This window comes from Eublepharis macularius, chromosome 13, assembly GCF_028583425.1.
Source record: "Eublepharis macularius isolate TG4126 chromosome 13, MPM_Emac_v1.0, whole genome shotgun sequence".
Classification (NCBI taxonomy): Eukaryota; Metazoa; Chordata; class Lepidosauria; order Squamata; family Eublepharidae; genus Eublepharis; species Eublepharis macularius.
In genome coordinates, this window is record NC_072802.1 from 42,582,791 (window position 1) to 42,608,521 (window position 25,731).

Genomic DNA, 25,731 nt, shown 5'->3' on the forward strand with positions numbered 1-25,731 from the left:
TCTCAGCTAGGGGAGTGCAAAGGCACAGTGGTTCTCTAACAACCCCCCAAGTTTCAGACAGATTGGACTTTGGGGGGCCATGTTATGGCCCCCCAAACCAGGTCCCCCTATCCTCGCCTATAAAAGGGCATAGCTTTAGGTTGCTGCTGCTAATCTCCTATTTTGTGCTTGCTGCTGCTGATCTCCATTATTTCCTATAGGGGAAAAATGAAGAGGCAGGCTTCCTTTGCCAGGGGTGGCATTTTGCATGCAAAATGCCCCCCAACCCTCAGGGGCCCTTCTCCCACCTTTCCTCCCACCCCCCACCAAGGCGCAGCCAGCTCCCACTTGGGGGGGCATTTCATGGCCTCCCCAAGTAGGTGCTCTCAGCCCCCAAAGTCCACCCCCTACAGCCCCACACATACCCAATACTCCCCCAGCTGCCACACAGACCCAAATTCCCACATTAGCTCCTCACAGACCCAAATCCACCCCCAGTAGCCCTACACCCATAACCCCAGGAACAGGCTGGCCAGCCCTCTCCCTTTGTTCCCTATGCTGGGAACTTCTAAACTCTCTTTCCCAGGGCAATTCTGCACAGCCCAGGGGTGCCACAATGGTGGGCACACTTCTGAGTGCCAGCTTGTCCCTGGGAAAGAGCACCTGAACCACAGACACCCTCCCTCAAATTCCCCCACCACCTACAGAGATGGCTGGCCAGCCAGCCCCATTGTTCCCTATGATGGGAACCAACTGCACAACAAAGAATAAAACACGAACAACACAAAATAAAGTTTTTTTAAAAATTATTTTCTCCCTTTCAAAGTACAAGTAGGCAAAGCATTATGACACATTACACCAGCAGTCCCCCACCCAGAAAAATTAACACAACTCACTTAACATCAGAGAATCACAAAAACAATTCCTGTCAAAAACACTTTATTTCTTGAACAGCTTTAGGTTACACAGCAGGGGGGCACACCAAAGAGCATGGTAGCAGTATCTTACACAAAAATAACACAACTCACGTCACATTAAAGAATCACCCCAAAAATTGCTGTCAAAAGCACTTTATTTCTTTAACTGCTTTAGGTTACACAGTAGGAAGGCACAACAGGGCATGAAAGCAGTGTACTACACAAAAATAACAACTCACTTCACATCAGAGAATCACCCAAAACACAATTGCTGTCAAAAACTATGAAGTGGGTTGTATTATTTCCCCTAGGGAATCCTTGCCCTTTTTCCTCCCCTAGAACAGAATCTGGGGGCTTTCTTGTTTTCTTTTGTGGCAAACAGATCAATTTGTGGAAGTCCCTACTGATGAAAAAGATGGCGTGCATACCTGTTCATCAGGACCCATTCATGGCACGATTTTTTTACTCTGCTGAGGTAGTCTGCTTTTGTGTTGTCTATGCCTGCAATATGCAGGGCTGAAAGTGTGATAACATGGGCAACGACCCATTTTCAGAGACGAATAGCCTCTCCGCAGAGTTTCCTTGAGGTGATCTCACCGTTTGTTTATACAGTACACCGTAGTTGTGTTGTCTGATAAGACCTGCACCCTTTTATTCAAAAGCATATTTGATAACGAGTTAAGAGTATAATATACTGCACGCAATTCCAAGAAATTAATATAATTAGCCTTTTCAGATTCAGACCAGACCCCATTAATGGACAAATCTTCCCAATGACCTCCCGAGCCTTCCAGGGAGGCATCAATCATAATGGTGGTCTCATGACAAGTTATGCCGAAGGCTACACCCTTAGACAAATTTCTATGGTCTACCCTCCACGTCAAAGACCGTAAGACTCTTTTAGGTATAGAAAACCTGGTGTGCAGGGACTGAATTTCCGAGTGGAACGAATAACAAACCAAAGCTGCAACATTGGCATCTTTAGGTGTTCTAGGAGAACTACAGCAGTGGTAGAGGCCTTTAAGCCTAACAGGACCTGTACGGATTGAGCCAACTAAAATCTGTTGGCTTGAAAACGCTGGGCTAGACTAGCCAAGCGGGTAAATCTATCTTGTGGTAAGTATGCTCTATTGGACCTTGAATCCAGTAATGCTCCTATAAATCTTATGATACAACTAGGTACCAATTCTGACTTCTTTTTGTTAATTACTAATCCCAAGGTTTCACATGTACTCAGAATGATGCTTATGGGATCCTCTAACTCCCTCAGGGAGCTGGGTGTAATCAGCCAGTCATCAAGGTAGGGGTAAATAGAGTAACCCAGTCACCTTAGATGAGCGATAACTACTGCTATACATTTGGTAAATACCCGAGGTGCCGTGGCCAACCCAAAGGGCAGTGCTGAATATTGAAAAACTTCTCCATTAAAGACAAACCTGAGATGTCTCATGTTCTTGAAATATTGAGATATGGAAATAAGTAGGTCAAAGCCCGCAAACCAAGAATCCAGAGAGACCATATTTATAACCCAAGGAAGTGTGACCATCTTAAACTTTGCAACTTTTAAATAGTTATTCAGATCCCTCCATCTTTCTTGTCTACCAAGAAAAAAAACGGGAAAAGAAACCAAATGGGGTCTCTGAGTTGGGTACCCTTTGAAGAGCCCCTTTCCTCAATAGTGTCTGAATCTCCTCCTGTAACTCAGGTAGCATGTTATTAGGAGCTCAAGATGGTAAAGAAGTTAGAGGCAAGGAGTAGAATTCCAACCTGTAAACCATTTTAATAATAGACAGGACCCAACAATTGGAAGTTTTTTAACAACCTATTTTCAAACAGCATTAGAACGAATAGGTTATGCATTTCGAGTCAGAACTGGCCCTTCTAGTTCTGCCCCTGCTCCTTGTTAGCTTGGCTCTGGTGGGACGACTTAAGATGTCCATCTTATTTTCTTCTAGACTGGCCTTGGCCCGTGTAGGGTGTTTTATATGGCTACGGTTAACGATATGGTTGGTACCAGTATGACTGATAGTTTTGTCTCTGCTCATAGTCCCGCCTGCCTGAGAGTCTGTATGGAGGTCCTGCAGTAAGACACCGTACGATCTAGCTGTTTGTATATTCTTTTTCTTCTTCAAAAGGTATTCATCCATCTTCTCAGCAAATAAAGAGTTGCCCCCAAAAGGCATATACTCAATGTTTGAGCCAGTTTCAAAGGGCAGGGCCATAGACCTAAGCCATGCATGCCTGCGCAACAACACTGCCGTGCCTAAGCCTCTTGTCGACACATCTAGAATGTGCCTACTGGCACTAATTTGCTGTTTAGACAGTACTGCCACTTCTTCAGGAATCAGCTTTGCAAAGGGCTTCTTCTCCTCTGGTAATGCTTCCATGAATGCAGCCATCTTCTGCCATAGAAAGATCTGATACTCGCTCATGATGGCTAGGTAGTTTGCCATTTTGATTATTAAAGCCAATTCAGAGTACAGTTTCCTGCCTACTGCATCTAACTTTCTTCTTTCTTTTTCTGCAAGTGTTGCCAGACTATCCTGCCTGTGTTTGGCTTGGAGTTCTTCCACAATCATTGGAGAGGCTGGCGAATGCGCAGACAGGTAGGGGCACTTGTCTCACTTAATTCTGTATAGGGATTCTACCTTCTTTGCAGTCGTGGAGGTCAATGCAGATTTCTGAAACAAGTTGTCCTTAATGTCAACAAACCCCTCAATCATTGGGAAGGCTACAATATCTGGAGTATCTGAGTAAATGTACTGGAGAATACTATCCTTCAGCTTTTGTTGATCCTTTGAGACATCAGTGTTCAGCAATTTAGCCATGCAGAGCATCTGCTCTGAATACAGTTTAAAATCAACATTAGGAGAGTTTCATTCCGCTTCTTCCATGCTATCTTGCAGGGATGGATCCGAGGTCCCTGTTGGGCTCTGTTTGGATGCTTCCATCTCTAGTTCTGACCCTGAGTCCGATCTCTGTTCTGAGGTAACAATATGTGACCAAGTGTGCCTGCTCAGATCGGAGTGGAGGGAAGCCCTTGATGGAGTGGAATGGCTCGATGTCGATGCTGCATATGGGAAAGTCGGGTACATATCCCAGTCATAGGGATAGTTTGCTGATGGGTACGGAGGACCTCATGGCAGACATTGGAACACCTGCCACACTTGGTCGATAGGTGGGTAAGTCTGTAGTTGAGCACCTATTTCTCTTCCGTCCTCTTCTCCAGATGAAGGGGATCTCAAGTTTGAGTTCCTATGAGAAGTGAGCACAGCTTCCACACGTGGTTCAGGCACAGTTTCCAAAATGGTATGGCTCTGAGCAGTTCCCTTTGGTTTCTTCCTATGTTTAGATTTGTCTCTGTGCTTCTTTGGTGGCGAATCTGATGGGGATTCTTTGGTTACAGTTGACGCCGGGGTTTTCAAAGTCCCTTCTGTAGTCCTTGGGGGGCTGCTTTTGATTAGGGTCACTCTCGCCACAGAACGGACCGATGCTGAGGTTTCTTGTGACAGAGAATGCTTTTGTTGCCAACCTCAAGGATGGATAGTGGGATCCCATAGTGCATCCCCTTTTGGGGCCAATGTCAACACCAACTCTCGTGCTGGTTCCGATACTGCTCTGGCCGCGTGCTCTGCAGGGCAGATATTTTTGCTGTTGGGCTGCTGGCGCTTGACATCACTTTCCCCCAAAGCATTGCCTTTCGGTGGGAGGCTTGATCCTCTCTTGCCTTGGGTGTGAAGAGCTAGCAATGCTTGCACTTCTCCACAATATGGCCCTATCCAAGGCATGCTAAACAGAGTGAATGGCCATCTATCTTCACCATTTTTGTGCCACATTCTGCACATTTTTTAAAGAGATTTGTCTGCCATTTTCTTGCTCCAGGGATTGGGCAGAATGAAAAATAACGGGTATGGCAAACAAAGTCTTAACTCACCGACCCAATCTGCACAACGACAGATCTTCTTCTTCTTAAATGAAGCCAAAACCCCCACACTATCACTAAAACTAACTACCAACTACACTACGAACTATTTACAAGAGTTTAGAAGAAAGCCTGATCAAGAAAAGAGAGAAAGCGTTCTAAAGACGTCTGTTTCTTGTGGCGGCAAAAAACAAACTGGGGAAAGGAGGGGGTGACCTCCCTGATCACGTGGAAGTTTCAATGGGAAGAACTAGTTTGGAGCAGCTGCGGAGGAGGTCGCTCCCGTAAACTAAGAAAGATCCTGTTCCGAGTGGCTGGCCTACGCAAGTGCAGTCCCAATGTGGGACTGCACTGAAGACCACAGATGAAATAAATTTTGCAACTACTAATGTAACTTTAGAATCCCTATCACTCAATAAAAAGGGTAGAAGAACACAAACAGGTTCTTTCAGAATAAGGGGACTTAACAAAGCAATTCTAAGAAGGGTTACTCCAAACTAAGCCCATTGAGTTTAATTCGCTTATATTGGAGTAACACTTCTTAGGATTGCATGTTAATATATTTGTCTTTCATAACCATAGAAGGGTTGGCATTTAACCTGGCCAAAAAAAAGGCTCAAAAAAAGTGGGATTGTCAAAAAATGTATATATCAGAGGAGGAACTGTCAGTTTTCCATTTCCAGGTGATTTCTATAATGGGTGTGCTTTTTTTGTAATTAAAAATGGTCCAATAGCACACTTCAAACTTATCTGTACTGCTTACTCTCTGGCACCAATATACTTAGTTATCGAGATAAAGCCCTATATGGAAAACTATGTTCTTACAGTTTAAAAAAAATTTAAATCACTTGAAACTATTTTAGCATTTTGCATAAACCTCCAGAGATAAAAATCCAATGCTTATTTTTAAAGTGTATTTTGTCTAAAGCATTCCATTTCTTAATAACATAAGCACTAACCAATAGTAATACATAATTCTGTTCATGCATAATGTGAATTACATAATTACCAGTACCAAAATAACCATGGATATTACATAAAAGGGTGGAAGAAAAAAAGGCTAGACTGATAAAGTAAGAAATTGCAGTAATACAACAATATCATGAATATTTATATACAGGCAGTAAAGAGACTGAACAGCTATCTTAAGAAGATTTCAATCTGAAAGATTTTGAATCAAGGGATGGTGAATATTGATTTTTCCAGTTTTGCAAAATTAGTTGCTACCTCATTTTCACTGCATGGTCTGTGGTGTAATAGTTAAGAGCGCTGGGCTAGGGTTGGAGAAAACCAGGTTTAAATCGCCACTGTACCATGGAAGTTTGCCAAGTGACCTCAGGTCAGTCACCCTCTCGACCTAACCTACCTCACAGGATAAAATGGAGGAGAGAAGAATGATCTAAGCCACTTTGGGGTCCCAGTGAGAAGGCAGGATATAAACGAATGAAGAAAATAAATAAATGATCCTCGTTTAGATTCCAGTTGACTGGAATAAATACAGAAAGTAAAGCACATACAGAAAGAATGAGAAGTATTTAAGATATCCACTAAGCCTTTGTCAACAATTTAACAAAGAAGATTTCATGGTGTTCATCATGTCTATGTCAGTTTCTGCTGAATTAAGGTTGAGGAAGCTGGACCCGGTCAAAGTGCTACTTTCCATCTACCTTACATAATCAGGATTTCACTTTTTAAAAAACAGGTCTTGCAATAGCATAAAGTCTGGCTTTATTGCATCTAATTTGTTTACACAAGAACAGGACCGAGGGAGTCCTAGGACTATTTTGGAATTGAACAAAAGAGAGGACAATTTGCTTCTTGTGCAGCAGTTTGGTAAGTAGCTTTTTAAAATTTTATTTGGCACTGTGGAGATCCACAGGATGTGCAACCGTTTGGTCCTTCCTGTCCACCTCCATGGTTCCAGCCAAAACCGCAGGGCCAGCAAAAGCCTCAACTGCAAAGGGGGGGGGCTGCACTTCATCCCTCCTCCTCTCTTCCTAAGTCTCTCCTTTACAGCCTGCAGAGGACTTGCAGCCTCTTCCTTGGCCTGCCAGTGTTTGGGCCCCTTGTATGGGCCATGCTTAATCATGCACAGGCTCCAAAGCCTTCCCTGACCTCCCACACCCATTCCCCATTTGCCTGATAGCCTGACACAGCTGCAGCTGGCAGCTCCTTAGAGGGCCTACTCTGTGATGTATAGCAGTTATGCATTGCCTGGCCCAGCTATGCTGGCCTGCTTGCTGTTGAGGTGGGCACAGGAGAGACTGGCAACCCAAAAAGTCAGGGCCAGGGTCATGGTCACCTGCTATACAGGGTCACACAGATAAGTCCAGGAGGTTCAGACTCAGACTGGTACATTTATTTATTTATTAGATTAGATTTTTAGTCCGCCCTTCCCGCCGAGCGGGCTTAGGGCAGAGAACAACATTTTAATTTACATAAAAACACATAAAAGCAGACAAAACATTACAATAAAATTTAAAACACTACATACAATAAAAACTTCTCCTCAGATGGCAATGGAAGAGTTACTTCATTTTAGACATGACCACCTTTCTGCCAATGCATTCAAGGTGGCTTACAATTCAAAACAACATCTATATGATACACCCAACACAAAATGAAAAGAAGACAGAAAAGGAGAAATACAACAAGCATTTTCAGGCACCACGTCTTAGGTAAATGTGTATGTAAATGCCACTGTTCCAATTTGAGGAGTTATCTGCCTAGTTTAGGATTTCATCTGAGAGAAATTCATCCTGTGGTCCAAAAACTGACCAAGTTTTTCTACATTCTTCTGCCCCAAAACTTCCAAGGAAAGGCTTGATTGTAATTTTCAGACCAGATTCTCTAACTGATGCTGAGTTTTAACTAGATTCTGTTTCATGAATGCTGACTGAAATCTGAACACAACCGAAAAGCAAATAAAGGTGCAGGACTTCATGAGCCTAGTTCAACCACAAAATAGAGTATACTTTGTTAAGAACCAGGAATGATTAAAAATGGCATTTATACCACAAGGGCTTGTTCCAGTGCTCAGAAATCAGGAGGGAAGACACTTGCTTCTTTTAGCATTTTTCACAAAGCCCAACTGTATCACTGAAGAAAACCTTGCAATAAGTGCTCATTTTCACCTAACAGCGTGGTAACCTTTGGACAGTTATGAGTGTGATTTGGAAATACCTCCACAGCAGAAAAGAGTAAGTACTGTATTTTTTCCAATAACATCTTAAAGAAGCTGTTACTATAAACTGTAACTGGGTGTGTATTGCAGGCCAAGAAATATATTGCATGCAGGGCAGAAAGCATGTCTTTTGTATTCTCTAAGCCTAAGGATGAAGCAATTTTGGCTAGAACTGCATGGAGAACAACACCGTTTAAGTGTTGATTAACAGTTTTTTAACTTGGTAACTCTGGCAGACTATTCAGGAGACCATTTATAGTAAGATTACACTGTCAAACTTTATTATGTTAAAAAAGGAAAAACTGAAACCAAGAATGCCTGTAGTTAATGTACAGTTGCTGCTTTTCTCACTCAGCTACACCTGGGACTCACCTATCTGTAACACAATCCTACTCCATATTTATTTAGCATAAACACTGTCAGCTATTGCAGCAAATACATGGCCCATAATGAAAAGCATCTTGACCTTAGCTGCAATGTTATCAAGAGTAAGAAAAAGGACATGGAACAGCCTTCCCAAGTGCACGCACACACACACTCTGTTAATAGCAGCATTCTCTCCCCTCCTCCAACTGTCCAATTCACTTTTCAAGACCATGATGTGGCCCTTTTCCTCTAGCCAAGGTCCCAAAACATCCCACAAAATGGAGTTCCATACACAAGGCTGCACAAAAACAGACAAGCCCCTTTACGTAAAGGAATCAAAGACCTTGTTTTCCCCCTCTCTCTATTTGTGTGTAAAAATGGATGGCAAGCATTCAGGATGTTCACCCGTTGAGCTTGCTTCTGCAGCTTACAAGGCAGGATGTGTGCAAGTGTGCATATGTAAGAGGAAGGCAACAAAGTGGCTGCCATATCACTCAGGCTGAGGAAATCATCAAGTGTGAGAAAGCATGGTTGAAATTACTTGAGAGATAACTAGAGTTGAAGATGCTAAAAGAAAAAAAAACAGACAAGTGGCATCTCTTCCTATCACCTAGCTATCCTTTGCTTTGGCTTTTTCACTTTCAGTTTCTTCATTTTAACTCCCCCTTGGGGGATATGATGTTCTCACAGGTTTCCCTCTCTCTTTTTCTTCATGCTTGCTGATCTGTGAGTAGCATGTTAAATTAAAAATAAATGCAAAGGGGACATTGTTAAAGATTTCTGTTGGTACAGATTAGAGTAATTCCCAGTTTTAACTTCATCTACAAGGACACTGCCAATTTATTTTTATAACTTTGTATGCTATAACTTATGCTATAGCTTATGCTATAAAATCAATAAAAATTTAAATAAAGGAAAACCAGAAAGGCTAACCAAACTGACTGCAAGAAATTTGAAATCTCTTTGGAATTTCTGACCATGGCCACAAACTCTAAGACATACGATCAGTTATTTTGAAGCCATTAAAAATATCTACATGCATTCTTGTAGTCTATACCTAACCGAAGGATAATAATTCTGCTGCTTTCAAAGTAATTAAGAACAAAGTAATATTTTTTCCAGTAAACATGAAGCACTTGTATACGTTACCTTTAAATAGGAGCCGTAGTATTTTGTTACATAAGGGCTGTCACACTGGCTTAGCACAGTTATCTCCTGTTGAATGTCTTCTATTTCATCTTCCGCCTCCTCAAGGTCTATGATTTTAATAGCAACCACTTGCTGCGTCCGATTATCAATTCCTTTAAAAACCTCTCCAAATGAACCTTTTCCGATGCGTTCTAGTTTTGTGAAGAGTTCCTCTGGGTCTGCTCTATGGTTCTGCGGGAAAAGAAATGAGGAATTAACACACCAAAAAATGTGGATTTCTGCCTTGTCCCCAAGTCATCAAGGAAAGAAGACAAGTTGGAGATTCTAATTTGATGACAAACACTCTGCCCCATCTCAACATTCTTCTATCTGCTTTACTAAAAGGAAGATATGGCAGTGTGCTGCTTCATTAACGTTTATGCCTCTGTGCTACTAGGGAAATTGAAATAATCAGACATGTACTGTTGCATCGCCCCTTCTATAATGATCCTCCTTTGATAAATTGCCCCTTCTGTGCGTGTGCGTGTGTGAGTGAGTGAGCAAGCGAGATATTTTTATTTATCATGTCTGTCCTTCAAAAACTCTCAGAAAGTTTGAAGGAATAGTATACCTCCTTTTTGGTAGCAGACCTTGAGCCTGGAACCTCAGATAGTTGCAAGAGTCTGGTATGCACACACATATACACACACATGGTTGCATATAATAACTATTGTGCTAATTTCATGACAAAGGAACAACAGAGGCGTGGATATATGGTAGTGCTGGGTGGGCAGGCTGACCTGAAATTCTGCTGTTAAAAAAGCCACAAAATCTGTATTCCATCTCATAATTTTTGGCTATTACACATTAATATTGCTTGCCTAAGTTGAAGCTTTCAACACAATTGTTTCCAACAGATCTGAAAATAGAAGGCCAGGACAGGATAACCAGACAGTGGTGAGAAATGCCAGATTGTTTTCAGGTGGTCTGTGTAAACATGAAAGCTAGAATTTTGCTTTTAAAAAACCAAGATTCTGTACAAGTTGCTGGACCCTTTGTTATCGTTTACAACTGTATGGCTTTCTGGTTACCAAGAGCTTATCTAAGGGAGTATGGTAAGATACCTCAGAACAATTCAAAGGAGTGGTATAACAATGCTAAGAAAGCCTTCAAAAAGCCAGAGTAGCAATAATGTCCTATTAACTACAGGCACGTGATCAGTCTACGAAATCAGGCGTTTATTAAAATTCTGTCTGACAGCTATAAATAGACTACCATAAGGTACAAGCACACATTAACACAAGATGCTAATATAAGAGTTGTACTTTATGTGTTTGTGTCATTTTCGGGGGGGGAGGGGGGGAGCAGCCAGAAAAATAATTGGTAGGATTTTACTATATACATATAAAAATGGAAAAAAATGTCTTTGGGCTAGACAATCATCTTGGTGATTTAAAGCCCAGTGTAGGTGATCTGAATGGTTGGTATGTGACTGTAAGTCTTCCCTATATCATAAAATTCATATCAAAGAGATTGCGGATATTTGAATCTCTCTCTTCCAGGACTCAAGCAGAGGATTTTCAGCAACCCTGTTTTAAATGGGCTGATCCAGTGGGCTGAACCAGAGGCTTCAGGCCACATATGCTTTACTATTAAGCTACAGATTTCCCCCCTGCTCAGATGCAGTGGAGGAAGGGAGGCAAGATAAGGGAGAAAGGCAGTAGAAGAAAAGGTATGAAAGCAGTTAAAAGCTTCTTCTCCCTGGAAACTGCTTGAGAACTTGAAGTTTTGAAGTTGTTACCGGACACTTGGGCATGAAAGTCTGCAAACCATGGACAACTTTCTCCAGGAATTCTGCAAAACCGTCTGTAAATAACAGAACTTCAGAGTACTACTGACACAGCCCCCAGAACATTCCTATGTATGTTTTGTAAGTTTAAAAAGTAGCAGTTGTGCAACATTCCCAGCTTGCCTAATTGTTCCTCTTTAGAAACCAGCTGATAATTACACAGACTCGTTCCTCCAATGCTAAAAAAGTAAAATATTCTCATGGAATTTTCCACTTCTCCATCTTGATTTCCACCTCCCTTACACCCATCCATCCCCAAGAACTAAATGCTACGAGATAAAGACAAAGGCACAACTACAAGACGTCACCTGTAAAAGAGAAGAGACTTAATAGGAACTTTTCTGAGATTTTCTTTACGAAGTTTACCCAAGTAACTACAAATCAGACTCTGGGAAACAACTGTTTTTTCCAGAACATGAATATATTTTTAGAATTCCTGCATTTATAAAACTGATTAAGGCCTGGATGCAGCTGTACGCAAATATCACCTCTGTTAGAAGAAAAATGGAAATGTAACCAAATACACTAAGCAAGCATTCAGCACAGGCGTAATCATTCAACCATTACATAAGCTTGCCCAAATGAAGGATGGAATGCCATTATAAAACACACCCCGGATGCTCTCTGTCCAATGGACAGAGATTTTCAGCGAACAGATTGACTGAAGTGTGTGGTGGCTGATGTCACACATTCCATTACAGCCAGTATTTCTATCTGATGGCATGGTTTAATTTTTCAGGAACTCTGCATAAAAGACAGTAAGAAGCGATCAAGAACTCTGTATGGTTAAGTCAAGCAATCTTGGATTGGCTAGCTAAGGCAGCAGTGTTTATGCAAAGGAAGCTCCCCACACACACTATTAAGCTTCCTATATGAAGACCTAAGTGCAGCAAACCATACATAGATAAGGCCAATGTTAGCACAGGCTTTCCTATGCTACATAATTCTTGCTGTTAACAACATGCCCCCCCCCCATTTCGAGTGAAGCAGCAGCAACTGAAGCTCACTCCCATGCAGATGTGCCTGCCACTCTCCATTTATTCCAGGTTCAAGTGTGTGAACTCAAACGTAACTCCTGACAACCAAACGTTAAGCCTAGGTCATCCTCATTTTTTAGACAACATACAGCTTGCAGTTGGTCTAGGGGATCTGCCACTACACATAAACCTGGATGTATTGTTTTTACCAAGACATAGTACAGGATTAAGGGTTTTTTTAAAGATACTGTAACAGCCAGGAACAACAAGCCACTAAGCCCAGGAGAGACATACCAAAATCTTCATATGGGTGCAAAACCAAAGAGAGCCGCTGCCACTGATATTCCACCTACTGCTTCTCTTCCTGTAACAGCACACAGTCCCCCTTTTCTATTCCCTTTCATTTCCAGTTCGATTGCTATTCCACCCCACTTCTGTTCATAAAGTTATCTATGATACCCAGGAGAAACGCTACCATTTGTTTTGGTGACGTTAGACATGTATTGGTGGTTTTGGTAATAAGCCTATTAGAAATTTAAAACATATACAACGTTCATCCTCAAAGGAAGCCAACAGAGCAAGAATAAGATTAACAAAATTTTGGTAGGATATGAGCTTTCAAGAGTCACAGTTCACTTTTTCAGATACAAGTTAAAGAAGTTGAACTTCTGGCTCAAAAAGGGAAGGTACAGCTCTATATATGATCACCAGTCAAAACAGCAAAACACTGTAGAAACAATTTGTCTCTTTAATTTACATTTTATTTGATAGATAAATCTATTAGGAATCATAGTTACAGCAGAAGTTATCCTTAACTCTGTTCTTAGAGCACTATATTCTCTGCTATTTCCTTTATAATAATAATGAAGTGCCATCAAGTCACAACTGACTTATGGTGACCCTTCATGGGCAAATGATGAACAGAGGCAGCTAGCTGTTGCTTGCCTCTGCACAGCAACCCTGGTCTTCCTTGGTGGCCTCCCAGCCAAATACTAACCATGGCTGTTCCTGCTTAACTGCCAAGGTCTGGCAAGCTCAGGCTATTCTGGGGTATTCAGTCTGTTTACTTTAGGGTCACGGAAACTTTACAAATGAATCCAAACAGAACAGAGAAAACCAGATGGGGGGTGGGGGGACTGCCTATCACAGAAGTACAATCCAGAAGACTAAACACTTGCAGAACTGTGTTAATATTCTTTAAAAAAACTGTGAAGATACCTTTTGAGCGAATTATGTCTACAAAAGCAGTTCAAACTAGAGGCAAAGAATCATCATTACTACAGCACTGGAAGAGTTCCATTTATGAAGTCCAATCATCTGCTCCCAACAATGAAATGTTATACATTATAGCCTACAGATTACATAAACCAGATTACAATGTGCAGAAGGCACAAAGGTGCCAATAAAGCAGACCACTACAAAGCTTCTGTGGTGCCGATAGCTCCAAATGACTTCAGTAAGCAAGCCAAGCCATTGGGGAAAACTACTCTTCCCTTTAGCCCATCTCGTCTCTCGGAAAAATGCTTCCCAGCTATAGATACTGTGATCAAGCAACTCTCTCACCAACTCTCAATCACAGAAGGTTGTCAGCATGCAGATATCATTTCAGCAATACTGGTCATGTACTAACTGAGTTAACATACACATGAAGACAAGAAAGAGGGTGAATACATATGCTTCCTTTTCTTCCCACCATACATGTCAACTCTTGACAAATGGCCAAATACATTTTTAAGGCTTGTTCAACATAACTGGCACCATTATGCCCTCCCCTTGTGGATAATCTTGTGTGAACCAGAGATTGCTCACTGAAGCCTCAACATACCAAACATTTGCTCAAGATTCAGTAATATCTGCATGTCAGTATTTTCACTAGTATGTTCATGAGATGAGCTACTGCCTAATAATCTGGTGATTCTAGTTTGGGACATCACACCCTTTTAAAAGGTTGATATTCTATTGCCTACTTATGGCACACCCTCATTCTACCTTGATTAACAGGAAAAAAAGGTAACTTGCCAACAAAATAGTTTTTGTGAAGTGCCCCAGTCCAGGTTTTTTGGCACCAAAAGAGCCTAATACAAGTGGCCCTTTGTCTAGTATTTGTTGTTTTTCTTACAGTAATACCTAACTCTGTGAGCTCAGCCAAGCCAAAAATAGAACACACACTACAGTAAGCAGCCCTTGTCTCAAACAATCTGCGCAGACAAGGAAGATCTATTACCACACAGGTGAGGAAATGAAGCATGGAGTGGTACGTCTTGCAATGAGGAAATCGCTCAATGATTAATAAACTACATTTTGTGATTCTACTTCAGATCAGGACAGAAACAACTTCCTTGAGACTAACTGAACTTATTATTTACACAGCACCAGGGTACCCTGTGCCTTACAGAATTATATGGGTAAAAATAGAGGTCCTCGCCTCCAAGAAGCTTACAGTTTAGAGAGAGATAAAGGAGAAAACAGTGAGATACAAAGATAGAGAGAGATAAACGTGGGCAAATCAGAGCGATTTAAAGAGAGATTTGAAGGAAGGTTGAGAGATGACAACAGACATGGTAAGGGAGGGAGTTTCACAAAAAGAAGAGTAACTCTGGTCAACCAGGATGGCGGAATTGGAGGAACAGAGGCAAGAGGCACGAAACTTAGCAAGAAACGAGGGCCAAAAGGTCTGATCAAGCAAAGCACCAGAAATTTTTTTTAAAGAAAGGACATTTGTGCTGGATATACAAAAAAATGAATTCCAGTGAAATAATATGAGGGCATCACAACTCACATTGTATTCTTTATCAAACCATTTCCCCCCATTAATAATATCCAACTGCCTTCTCTGGAGGTCTGCCTTCTCTGGAGTATATTCCATGAGCAATACAATGTATTTTTATTTAAGGCAGTGTTTAGTGGCTTTGAATAATGGAAGGTTTCTCCAGTAGTTTTTAAAAATTCAATTTCAATATAAATGTGAATACTATAAGCAGATCAAAGGACATAGGATGGAGATGAAAATTTTTAAAATACTAACACTGACAAAATGTAACTCTACGGTGGTCTGACGCCCCCCACTAATGAAACTTCTGGGGACAGCAGCTGCTCCAGAGGCAGGCCAACTATGCAAAAGCATGTGCACTATTTTAACCAGAGACAGGGAGGCCTTCTCTTGTTTTCGCCCTGACTTCTGTCTACACACATAGCAAAAAGATGCAAAACATTAAACTGGTTAAGATACATGTTCCTGTGACAGTATCTGCTACTCCTTTACAGTACAAGCTTGAGATTACTGATTGATTGACTGCACTTATTTATTGTACAATCCACCTTTTTCACTGAAACTTACACAGTGTTAAATCAATAACTTTAAATGTTTCAGGAATATAATTTGCCTTTACCTGAAGCTCTAGGCAAAGCAACTGAGTGGCCACAACAGACTGCTAACTTTGTCTATTTTTAAGACTTAGCCGAACTTTTAAAACCATTTTTTGTAATTAAAAAAAAGTTGAGCATGTACAAACAGCAGCCCTCAAAATGAAGGCTGTTAGCCATTTCTTGCTAACAACAAGCAACTATGCAAAAATAATACATGCACTCAAATCTAACAAGTTAATAGGTCTCAGCACTACAAAAACATCAATCCTAATTTAACATCTGACTGGCTGCTTCAAAAGCCAAAATGAATACGGATAGTCTCAGGCTGTGAATAAAGAACCAACAATGCTTTACTGGTCTGTATCTTTTGTGAACACTCACTTCAGTCAACACTGTTTGATCCTCCCAACTAGTATGCAAAAGCAAAATTCAAGAAGAGGAAAAAAAATGTCCTTTTTCTCCTGACAAGGCAGTGTTCAAAGCCTGATCAAGTCAGCAATTTGACAGACAACAGAACTGGAATATCAAGAAGCACATGAAGAGTCTTGCTTTTATAAATCCACAACGAATCTTCATTTTCATTCATTAAAACAAAGCATACAGTCAACAAATTTAAATGAATATTGATTTCTCCCCCAATTAAGCAACATGGAAAGAGTTTTCAGAAGCTATTCTCTGCTCTCTGGTGTTTGTGAGAAAAAAAAGCCTGATCCTAAACATGTCTCAGGATTACATTATTAGTGATCTTATTTCTGGATGCCCACTGTATGAATCAGGATGATGGACTAGATGCACCCCTGGCACGCACTGTGTGTGTGTGTGCGTGCGCGTGTGTGAGGATATAAATGCTGGTGGTTTTTTTTGTTTCTCAGGCATCAGTTTTCCATTTTGTTGCAAATAGTATTCTCGCTGCCATCAACATATAACGGAAGAGATCTCCTTGTTCTTTTCTCACATTAATTGGTAAAATATTTAAGAGCATACTTTTTGGATTTAGTTCAAATCTGAGTTTGAGAATCTTTTGCATCTTTTCGTGTATCTTTATCCAAAATTTTCGTGATTCCTTACAAGTCCACTACATATGGTAAAATGTAACGTCCATATTCTGACATTTCCAACAATATCCATTGTAACCCTTAGTGATTCTTGCAATGTCTTTGGGAGTAATGTACCATCTAAATAACATTTTATAACAGTTTTCATGTATGCCATTAAAGGTATTTAATTGATTGATTGAAAAAAAAATTCTCCCCATAACTGACAGTCTGTAAATTTTATGTCCTTAGTCCATTTTGTTTTTTAAACAACTCTATATTATTTTGTTTCACCTAACACATTAGCCTCTTTATATACTGTTCTACATACATCTTGGGAAAGTATTTAACATCAGTAATAATGACTTATTCACATCTCATTTTAAAAACGTATTTGTTTACAACCAACCAGCTTGTAGACGACAGTCAAACAAGAACTGAAAATTGCATTTTAAGTTTCATGTTACCACTTGTTCAAATCCACTAAACCACAGTTAGGCTAGCACGTGCATATGTTACACTTTAGATGGATTTAGTTTTCATTATTTTACTATAGGAATATGACTGCATTAATCGCCTGACTGTTGTTTGAACTCTGAAAATGACTTCAAAAAGAGTACTCCACTGATGTGTTTGTCACAGTCAAGACCTCTAAAATCCTATCAGCCCAAACATTACATTAAACTCCAGTCAGACCTGAGGAACCAACACAAACAGAAAGCAGTGAATTTTATCCCACCACATACAACAAACAGAACTGCTGGACCAATTCCAAGCAAGGGTTTCATGAAGGTATGCTTACAATATAACCTTAAGTTGACAGGTATCACTAATGATTAAAGGTCAGCTCCAACACTGTAGTCTGATCCAGGAAGTGCAGTGGCATGAATAAAGCAGTGACGTTGTTACTCTTTCTAGCCATAATTACTCCCTTCTCAGGTATTTCTGCCCACATTCAATGCCTCCCCCTCCTCACCAAGTCATTAACACAGTTGGAATTTCCCTATTTCCTCACGACTCTGTAAGATTCCATTATTAAAATACTCTTGTGAAGACACCCCCCCCCAAAGGCTTCTCTGAAGAAATCTGGAGGAATGAGAACAGAAAGCTGAGAAACACCTGAAAGACAGCCATCCAAGCACAGCTTACTTTCAAATAAGCCCTGCAGAATGTGTCATATTTGCTCAGGAAGTTAAAGATGCAGCTATATCTATAAACTAAATTTCTCTAATTTATCAGTGAAAAAATATACTGCATGATTCCAGGAAAGTTCTTTTTGTTAAGTTTGCTTTACATTGAGGCTAGTGTCTCCTCACAATTGTGGAGGCACCACTGCAAAACTAAGTTTGAATTTCCATGAAGCAAGATCACATGTAGTGCAGACTTTCCTAAGGCTTGCAACAGAATTCCTGCATCTTTTAGCTCAGACTTTCTTCTTTTAGATTAATGTGCGCATATTCCTTCCAACAGTTAGCAGATGAAAACTGGTACAGTGTGACAGTGTGCAAGTTATTTCCAGGGCATCCATTAGCATGTCCTTCTAAACCTCTTGGAAATATTAACACCAACCTTAAAATATTCATTTCCATATAGCCCAGCAAACTCATGTATGCTGAAATGAGTACATGAAGTTATTGACTTCATGCCTCCTTGTTAGATTCCTGGAAGCATCAGGCTGGCCGCTGTTGGAAACAGGACGCTAGACTTGTGGGTTCCTTGGTCTGGTCCAAGAGAGGCTTCATTGTGATGAGCATACATAAAACATTACTGGTTCTTGTTCACTCAAACTATCTGGGAGACTAATCAAAAGGACACAGACTAAAAATTTGTAATACAGTTAATGATCTGCATAAAACACCAACTTGCTCCATGTTGCTAATTTCTTTAAAGAAGTCCAATATGTGAAGGTACACACACCCACAGTGCTAAAATTAGAAGAGGATAAATCAACTCCTATTTTATTTTCATGATAGCCTATTTCTTTAACATGGGCTCAAAAAAAAAAAAGGGAGGTGGCATGTGAAACAATTTCACTGTGCTTCCAATCCTTTAAAGATTTTTTCATTTGCACTGTCTTAACTAAAAAAAAAATCAAATGGTCACTCTATTCTCTGAAGCAGAATAGCTGAAAGAAAAATATATTAACTCTGCGTGTATAAATTAAGGGATATAGGTTAAATAAACAAAGTTGAAGGAAGCATGCTATTAAATAAAGTTTATTATCTTAACAATAGAATACACTGCTTTAAATGGCTCTGAAGTTCTTCCTGGAACACAGGACAGCCCAATGATAATCATAAATCAAAAAGGAAAAGAAATGTAGAACTAGATTTTTGGATAGGGAAAGGGAAAATGAGTTTTGAACAAGGTTTGTACCGGCTTACTCACCTATGGAAAGGTCTGGCTGCAGGGAAGCTGGTAAAGAAGACTTTCTAACTGGATTGAGAATGGGTTATTTTATCATTTTCAGATTGCTGATGTAACAACAAATACTTGTATGCATTCAGATAGACTAACAATTGCTGGCTAATAACTTTTGTGATGCAAATAACTGTATAACTAGAACTACAGATACAATAGCAGAGTTTGCCACTACCTGAACAAACTGAGGAGCCTTCAGGTTACATCTCCCTACCTTTTCTGTACCTTGACCATAGCCATTTAATCAAAGACTTGCATTTTCTTCACAAAATCATTATTTCTCCTTACATTCAACCACAAATTGATTTGCATTTTCCATTTCAATGTGAAATTCCAAAACAGAACCAAACTGATTTTGGAACACAGATTTGAAGGTAAGACTGCAAATATCACTTAGGGGGTTGGATATAAGATACTATGATTTCCTGTAAAAAGTAAAAGTCTTTGATTATATTGTTGCAAGAGGGGAAGGGAGTGTGAGAACCTGATAATACTCTTCATTTAGGTAGCAACAAATCATGAAGAGGGAACATTAAAAGAGGTTTTAACTTCTGTCCTGATTTAATTTGCTTCTATCTTGACATTAAATTATATTTACTTTGTTTTGAACTGGAATATTTATAAGCTGCCCAAGTTTAGGTCCAATAGCAGGATTACATTTTTTCAAATTTTTAAAAACCCTGGGTCTAATGCACACTAACCAAATTGATTTTATAGGAGTTAGTGAACAGAGGGAGAATCAAGAAAAAGGTAGAATTCAAGCAACAAAATAACCAATTACGTTTCTAACTCTCCAAATTGGTGAAGATGGTTTGAAAAAATTGCAGGCACCCAACTACTGGTGTCTCAAGATTGTGGCAGATATCTAGGTGGGCCTTCTAGTTAGTGTAAATGATTTACTGACTCTCCCTAGGGATCTACAAGTCCTTGACCAACTAGCTGCTCTTGCCTTTAATCCCATCCCTCTCGCTCTCTTTTCTCCACCCCCTCCATATTCCTATGCTTTGAAAACAAAAAATAATTAGTGGAACTAAGCCAAACTGTGTGAAAATTCAGTTTGCTGATGATATGACCAGAAGATTTCATTAGAAGCCAACACGATAGAACATGAACAAGTAAAAACAAGGAAATATATACACTTATAAAAATGGAACAAAAATGTATAAAGCTCCTTGAATAATCACCGTGCCCCAGACTACTAAATTCCACTACGCAGTTCAGCTGTTGGCACATTTTATTTTTGTTGTTGCCCTGCTTGAGGGATTCCCAGCGTTTTCTCTAGGAAATTCTATTCTATTGTGTATGCACCACGAAGTTCCTATGTTACTTAAATCAGACTTTTCATGCATAGCTACAGTTTGTGCGCTTTGGTGTGCAGAGTGCTAGAATCCAGAGAACTCAAGACAACGTTAGCTCTGCACTAAAGTAAGGTCATTTACACACAAGTTGCTTGACACAGCCTGGATTGAGAAGCGGGGCTTTTCTCCCCACAGCTTTCTAGTACTTCCTTGCACTTTTTGAATTTTCCCTCTTTCCCCCTATCTTTCCTAAACCTGCACTGCTGCAATGTTTTGGGGAAGATTACTGAAAAATTAGAGTAGCACATGTGAATAAGAAGCCTGTCCCCATATGAAAAACAACCATATCAGAATCATGAAAAAAGCAGCTGCTTAGATACTCATTCTTAGCAGTGAAAATCAACAGTCATTTTCTATTTATTTACTTCATTTCTCCCTAATGGGAACCCAAAACAGCTTTTATCATTCTCTTCTCCTTCATTTTAACCTCACAACAACTGTGTGAGGCTGCATGTGACTGGCTCAAGGTGACCCAACAAGCTTCCATGGCAGAGTGGGGATTCAAATCTGAGTCTCCCAGATCTTAAGAGTCTCTCTACACAAGACTTCTGACACGTGTTTTTCATATGTCAGGAGATGCAATGTTAGCTGAGAAGTGTAGTTTTAAATGACAGAGAAGGCAGAGATTGCTCCAGAGGGGACGGATTCTTTCACAGCCCTCGGCCGCCTCTGGCGTGGTGAACTGCCTCCCCTTCTGGAGCCTTTGCCCTGCTGAGGCTTAATTCAAAGTTTTAAGTAGTGAGGTCAGCAGGACAAAGGCTCTGGAGGCGGCGAATGGCTATGAGAGAATCCGTCCCCACTGAAGCAATCTCTATTGGCTTTATCTTTTAAAACTACATGTCCCAGCTAACTTTGTGTCTTCTGGCACTTGACAAACATGCACCCAGGCATCTTGTGTAGAGAGACTCTCAGTCTGACACCCTAACCACTACACCACACTACACCCTGGCTCCAATAAATGGAAGAAAATTATGTCACTTTATCCTGTCTAGAAGTGTTGTGAAGACATATTCATGTAAAGCACACACTACCGATAACCATAACTGAAGCTAATATGTCTATTTTCAGAACACAACATGGATGGTGTTTAGCAAATAAAGTACATTACAGATAAAAGAAGTATTGAATAACTTATCTTCTTCACTGGGAAGGAGTCTTACTTTTTTGATACTGAGACTTAAAAGATGGTTTTTTAAATTCTTTTTCTCTGAATAATTAAAAACAGGACAACCATCAGAATACTGCATTTGGATGTGGGAGATCCAAGATTAGATTCCTGTTCAACATGATGCTCACTGCATGGCTTTGGACAAATCACTGTCTCAATTTAATGTGTTTGCAAAATTGCAATGACTGCAACTGACAAGGAGACATTGGCAAGATTCACACACAGTGACAAACCAAGGTTTGTTGTTACAGGGAAAAGCTGTGGAATCCTTGGGCTCATGCACTCCTTCCCTGTCACAAGGATAGAAAACTGAACACTATACAGCAAACTGCACTATCAGAACAACAAACCGTGGTTTATTTTCTGTTATAATTATGATTTCAAACTAGTTTGAAGTGAAAAAAGAAATGTTTAATTTCCTAACTAAACATTTGGGGGTGGGGGTGGCAAACACAAAGGTCTCCAGCTTCATTCTCATAAAAGGTTTCTTGTTACTGTGACTGCTGACAAAACATTCCAATATAAACCCTGAGATGGCAGGAAGCAAGACAATCTGAAATAAGGACAACTATATTAAACATTTAACAAGAAGCTATTAAAAGATAAAGTTATACTACTTGTATTAGGACATCTTCAAACTCAAGTAGCCATCACATAGCTCTGCTAAATATGTCCTAACTGTTAAATTTCTAAACATCCCATACACTCCAGAATGACTTACTGTTCATCCATTTAATATAAAGATTAATGTGAAATCTAAGACCATAGTTCACAATCAAGATGCTTCTTAAATTTTGCAGCATATACAACTTTCAGTATGAAAAGAAACCGATTTCCTTTTCTCATCATTCACAGTAGTTGTGCAGTTCATTACTAGGTGACACACAAATTTATGTAGAACAAAAACATTCACCCACCCCCTCCCCAAATAATTATTTAAAACATGCACACAAAGCAAATGGCATTTAAAAGCCTGAAATGATTACATTGCGACATTAAATGTTCAAAATAACGATCAACACAGTTTTGAAAACTGCTTTGTGGGAAAAGTCCGAACGCTCACAAATTCTACTGAAGATCAGAAACCATTTGCTTTGAGAAAATACCAAATTCAAGAGCACACAGTACTATAAGCTCTTTCAAGGAGCTTGTGTGCATACTTTCAGATTAATTTTGGTTGATCAGCTCCTTGATGCATGGGATAGAATTAGAGAAAAATTAAAGTAATTGGAGGGTGACATGTTGGAATCAAAACCAAAGTGGAATCAGAAGCTTTTGATCCATAAACAGAGCTAGATGTAAACTGATCAAGGAAAAGGAAAATCTGAACAGCAAAACCTACCCACACGCATCTCTTTTAAAAGCGCTTAATGCCATTACATGTGCCAAACAGATTAGCAAATCACCCGAAAAATCAAACTCCCCCTCCCAACCAGATCAGTTTCAGAAGACTCAATTTGGGTAAAATCTCCTTTAAATCCATGTGTGCGCTTTCTTCAGCTACATATTTTGATCCAAATGTAATGTTCCCATGATGATATGCGTAGTTCTACAAAATCATGTAACAAACTGATCCCATCCCATCCATTCCCCATCAAAGGAAAGCTGGTAATAACTTGCAATCTCTTCTAGCATTCATAACAAAATAGGACACTTCCTTTAAAAGAATAACTGTTCTAGAGAATTTTTGAGTCAAAGGACAAAATGGGGTCAACTACTGCAAAATAAGCTAGTAACTCCATTAAGGCACTTTGGAGTTGTCCTATGTTTAACCAAATAATCCTAAAGGTTCACTATGTAAAAGAAACTTTAGTTACAATTTAAGCTCTCAAAAATAAATATTCCAGAGCCAACAGGTATGCTTGGACATTTTATACAAACATATTGGATGCAACCAGCAGAGAAGCAGCAGCTTCACATTCACACCCAAACCTTCGCTTCAACAATCACCTGCGCCTTTTAGCCACCTCTGTGCACGCACAGCTCAGCAAATAAAAGTGGTGAACAGGTGGGGCTCTTTCTCAACTATCTAAAACTTTTGTCCAAAGTTATGTTTCAAAAATACCTTCACGGTAGGCCCCTCCTTGCTTTATGTGCAGTTTGCTTGCCACTGTAAACAATAACTCCTACAGACATCTTAAACCCATAGGCACTGAAAGGCAAAGCCCCTCAAGCTAGTGTATAATAAAAGTTGAAGCACTATATTCTAATAATGAAAGCAAGCTAGAAACCCCTAGTATAATTAGCCCAATGTCACCAAGTGTTCTTTCTCTCACCAGAGCCCACAAACCTCTCACCTGCATCCCAGGCACCTGCACTGCTACAGGCGAATGGGCCATGGTGGCCCGGCCTCAGTTCTCTTCCTCCTCCTCCTCCTCCTCCTGTAGGGAAAAGGACAAGGACGCTGAAAGGGCTTCAGGGAGGCCTGCAAGGATGGGGGAGGGGGAGAAAAAAACGCTGCATCAAACAGTAGGATTTGAGTCCAGCGATATCTTACAGACTAACAAGATTTTCAGGGTATACACTTTTGAGAGTCCAACCTTCTTCAGATCAAACTGCACCAAACTGTATTACTGGGGGGCCGAGAAACCTTGCAGCCCCCTTTCCTCCACACTTCTCCACTCCTGCCTTCAGCCTCCTGCCCTTCTCACTTCTTTTAGTTACCAGCCTCTCTTTCTCAGCTCCTCCTCAACCCCCCTCCATTAGTGCAAGCCACCTCCGTCCCACACAGGTCGGGTAAGGTTGCCAACCTCCAGGTGGATCCTGGAGACTTCCCGAAACAGCGCCTGATCTCCAGGCCACAGAGATCAGTTCCCCTGGAGAAAATGGCTGCTTCGCAGGGTGGACTTTATGGCATTATACCCTCCCCTCCCTAGGCCCCACCCCCAAATCTCCAGGCTTTTCTCAACCTGGAGATGGCAGCCGGCCCAAGCTCTATCCTCACCACTAGGCCTTCTGGCCACTGCAGCCTCCCGCCGCCTCTGGCACAAGCCATTCTTCCCTCATCCCCTTCCTATCCCTCCCCCCCCCCCCCTTCACGCGTTCTCTCACCGCCGGACCTCGGTCGAAGTGTTCCCCCCCTCCCACCCGGAGACGGAGCGAGAAAGCAAAGCAGGAGCTCGTAGAAAAACCTCCTTCCCACTTACCCTCCGAGGGCAGCGGCCGGGGGGGGGGGGCACCTCTTCCTCGCCCTCCTCTGCTCGCCGGGGCCCGGCTAGCGGCGCCCAGGCGTCGGTGGCTGCGCTGCTGCGAAGGAGGTCGACGCGGCCTGCCCGGCGACGGCTCTTCCTCCTCCTTTTCTGCCGCAGCCCATGACCCGCTTCCTCCCCGGGAGGCCCGGCGAGGAAGCGGGGAGAGAAAGAGGGAGGCCCGGCGGTTGCGGCAGCGCGCAGAAGGGCCGGAGCTGCGGCTAAGGCCTGGCCGGGAGAGCGGACTGGGTCTGCGCCTTCAGTTGCGGGAGGCCCCCGCGGCCATGTTGGGAGAAGGGCAAGGAGGAGAGCGAGCGAGGAACGGGCGCCACCGCCACTGCAGGGCCTTCTCGCCTCTTCCCGGCCGTCGTCGTCGGCGCCGCTCGGCCTCGTCCCTCTCCCTCCGGCCAGACAAGGTGGAGAGAGGCGGTGGAAAGCAGAGACGGGCCCCGCCTCGGTAACGTCAGCCTTTGCCCGCCTTCAGGGAGGTGACACCGCCGGGGAGGGGAAGGAGGAGGAGGAGGAAGGGGGTCATGGAGGGAAGAATCTGGAGGGAAATTGAGAAGCTGAAGGGGAACGAGAACGGGGGGGGGGGGGGCGAGCCCAAGAGAAGAACGGGAGGGGGAGGCTAAAAGGAAGGTAGACTGCGCGAAGACGGGGAGCTGGGCCGAGTTAAGGCCGAAGGGGGAACGCTGGGGAGTCGAGGGAGGAGCAACTACAGTTATGCCAGGGCTGAGTCCAGGGCACCTCAGAGATCGAGATTTTCAGGCTATGAACATTCGAGAGTCAGAGCTCCCTTCGTCAGATCTGAGTACTCTAGATTCTGGAATCCTATCTGAAGTTTCTATGTAAATTCCCTTCTTCAGGTCTGAAG

The 25,731-nt window shown here is 41.5% G+C and overlaps 1 protein-coding gene across 2 annotated transcripts in view; it reads right to left on the minus strand.

Moving 5' to 3' along the window:
• Positions 1-25,305, minus strand: part of STK26 (serine/threonine kinase 26) — a 40,069-nt gene extending 14,764 nt beyond the window's left edge. The window contains exons 1-3 of one of the 2 annotated variants that reach the window (XM_054996055.1): positions 24,816-25,305; positions 23,967-24,050; positions 9,518-9,748 (exon numbers count right to left, since the gene is read on the minus strand). In XM_054996055.1, coding sequence (XP_054852030.1) covers positions 9,518-9,748; positions 23,967-24,008 — 273 coding nt within the window. In that variant the 5' untranslated portion in view covers positions 24,009-24,050; positions 24,816-25,305. Of the gene's footprint in view, positions 1-9,517; positions 9,749-23,966; positions 24,095-24,815 lie in introns of both variants that reach the window. The other variant, XM_054996054.1, reaches the window with a different exon arrangement.
• Between the last annotated feature and the right edge of the window lie 426 nt (positions 25,306-25,731).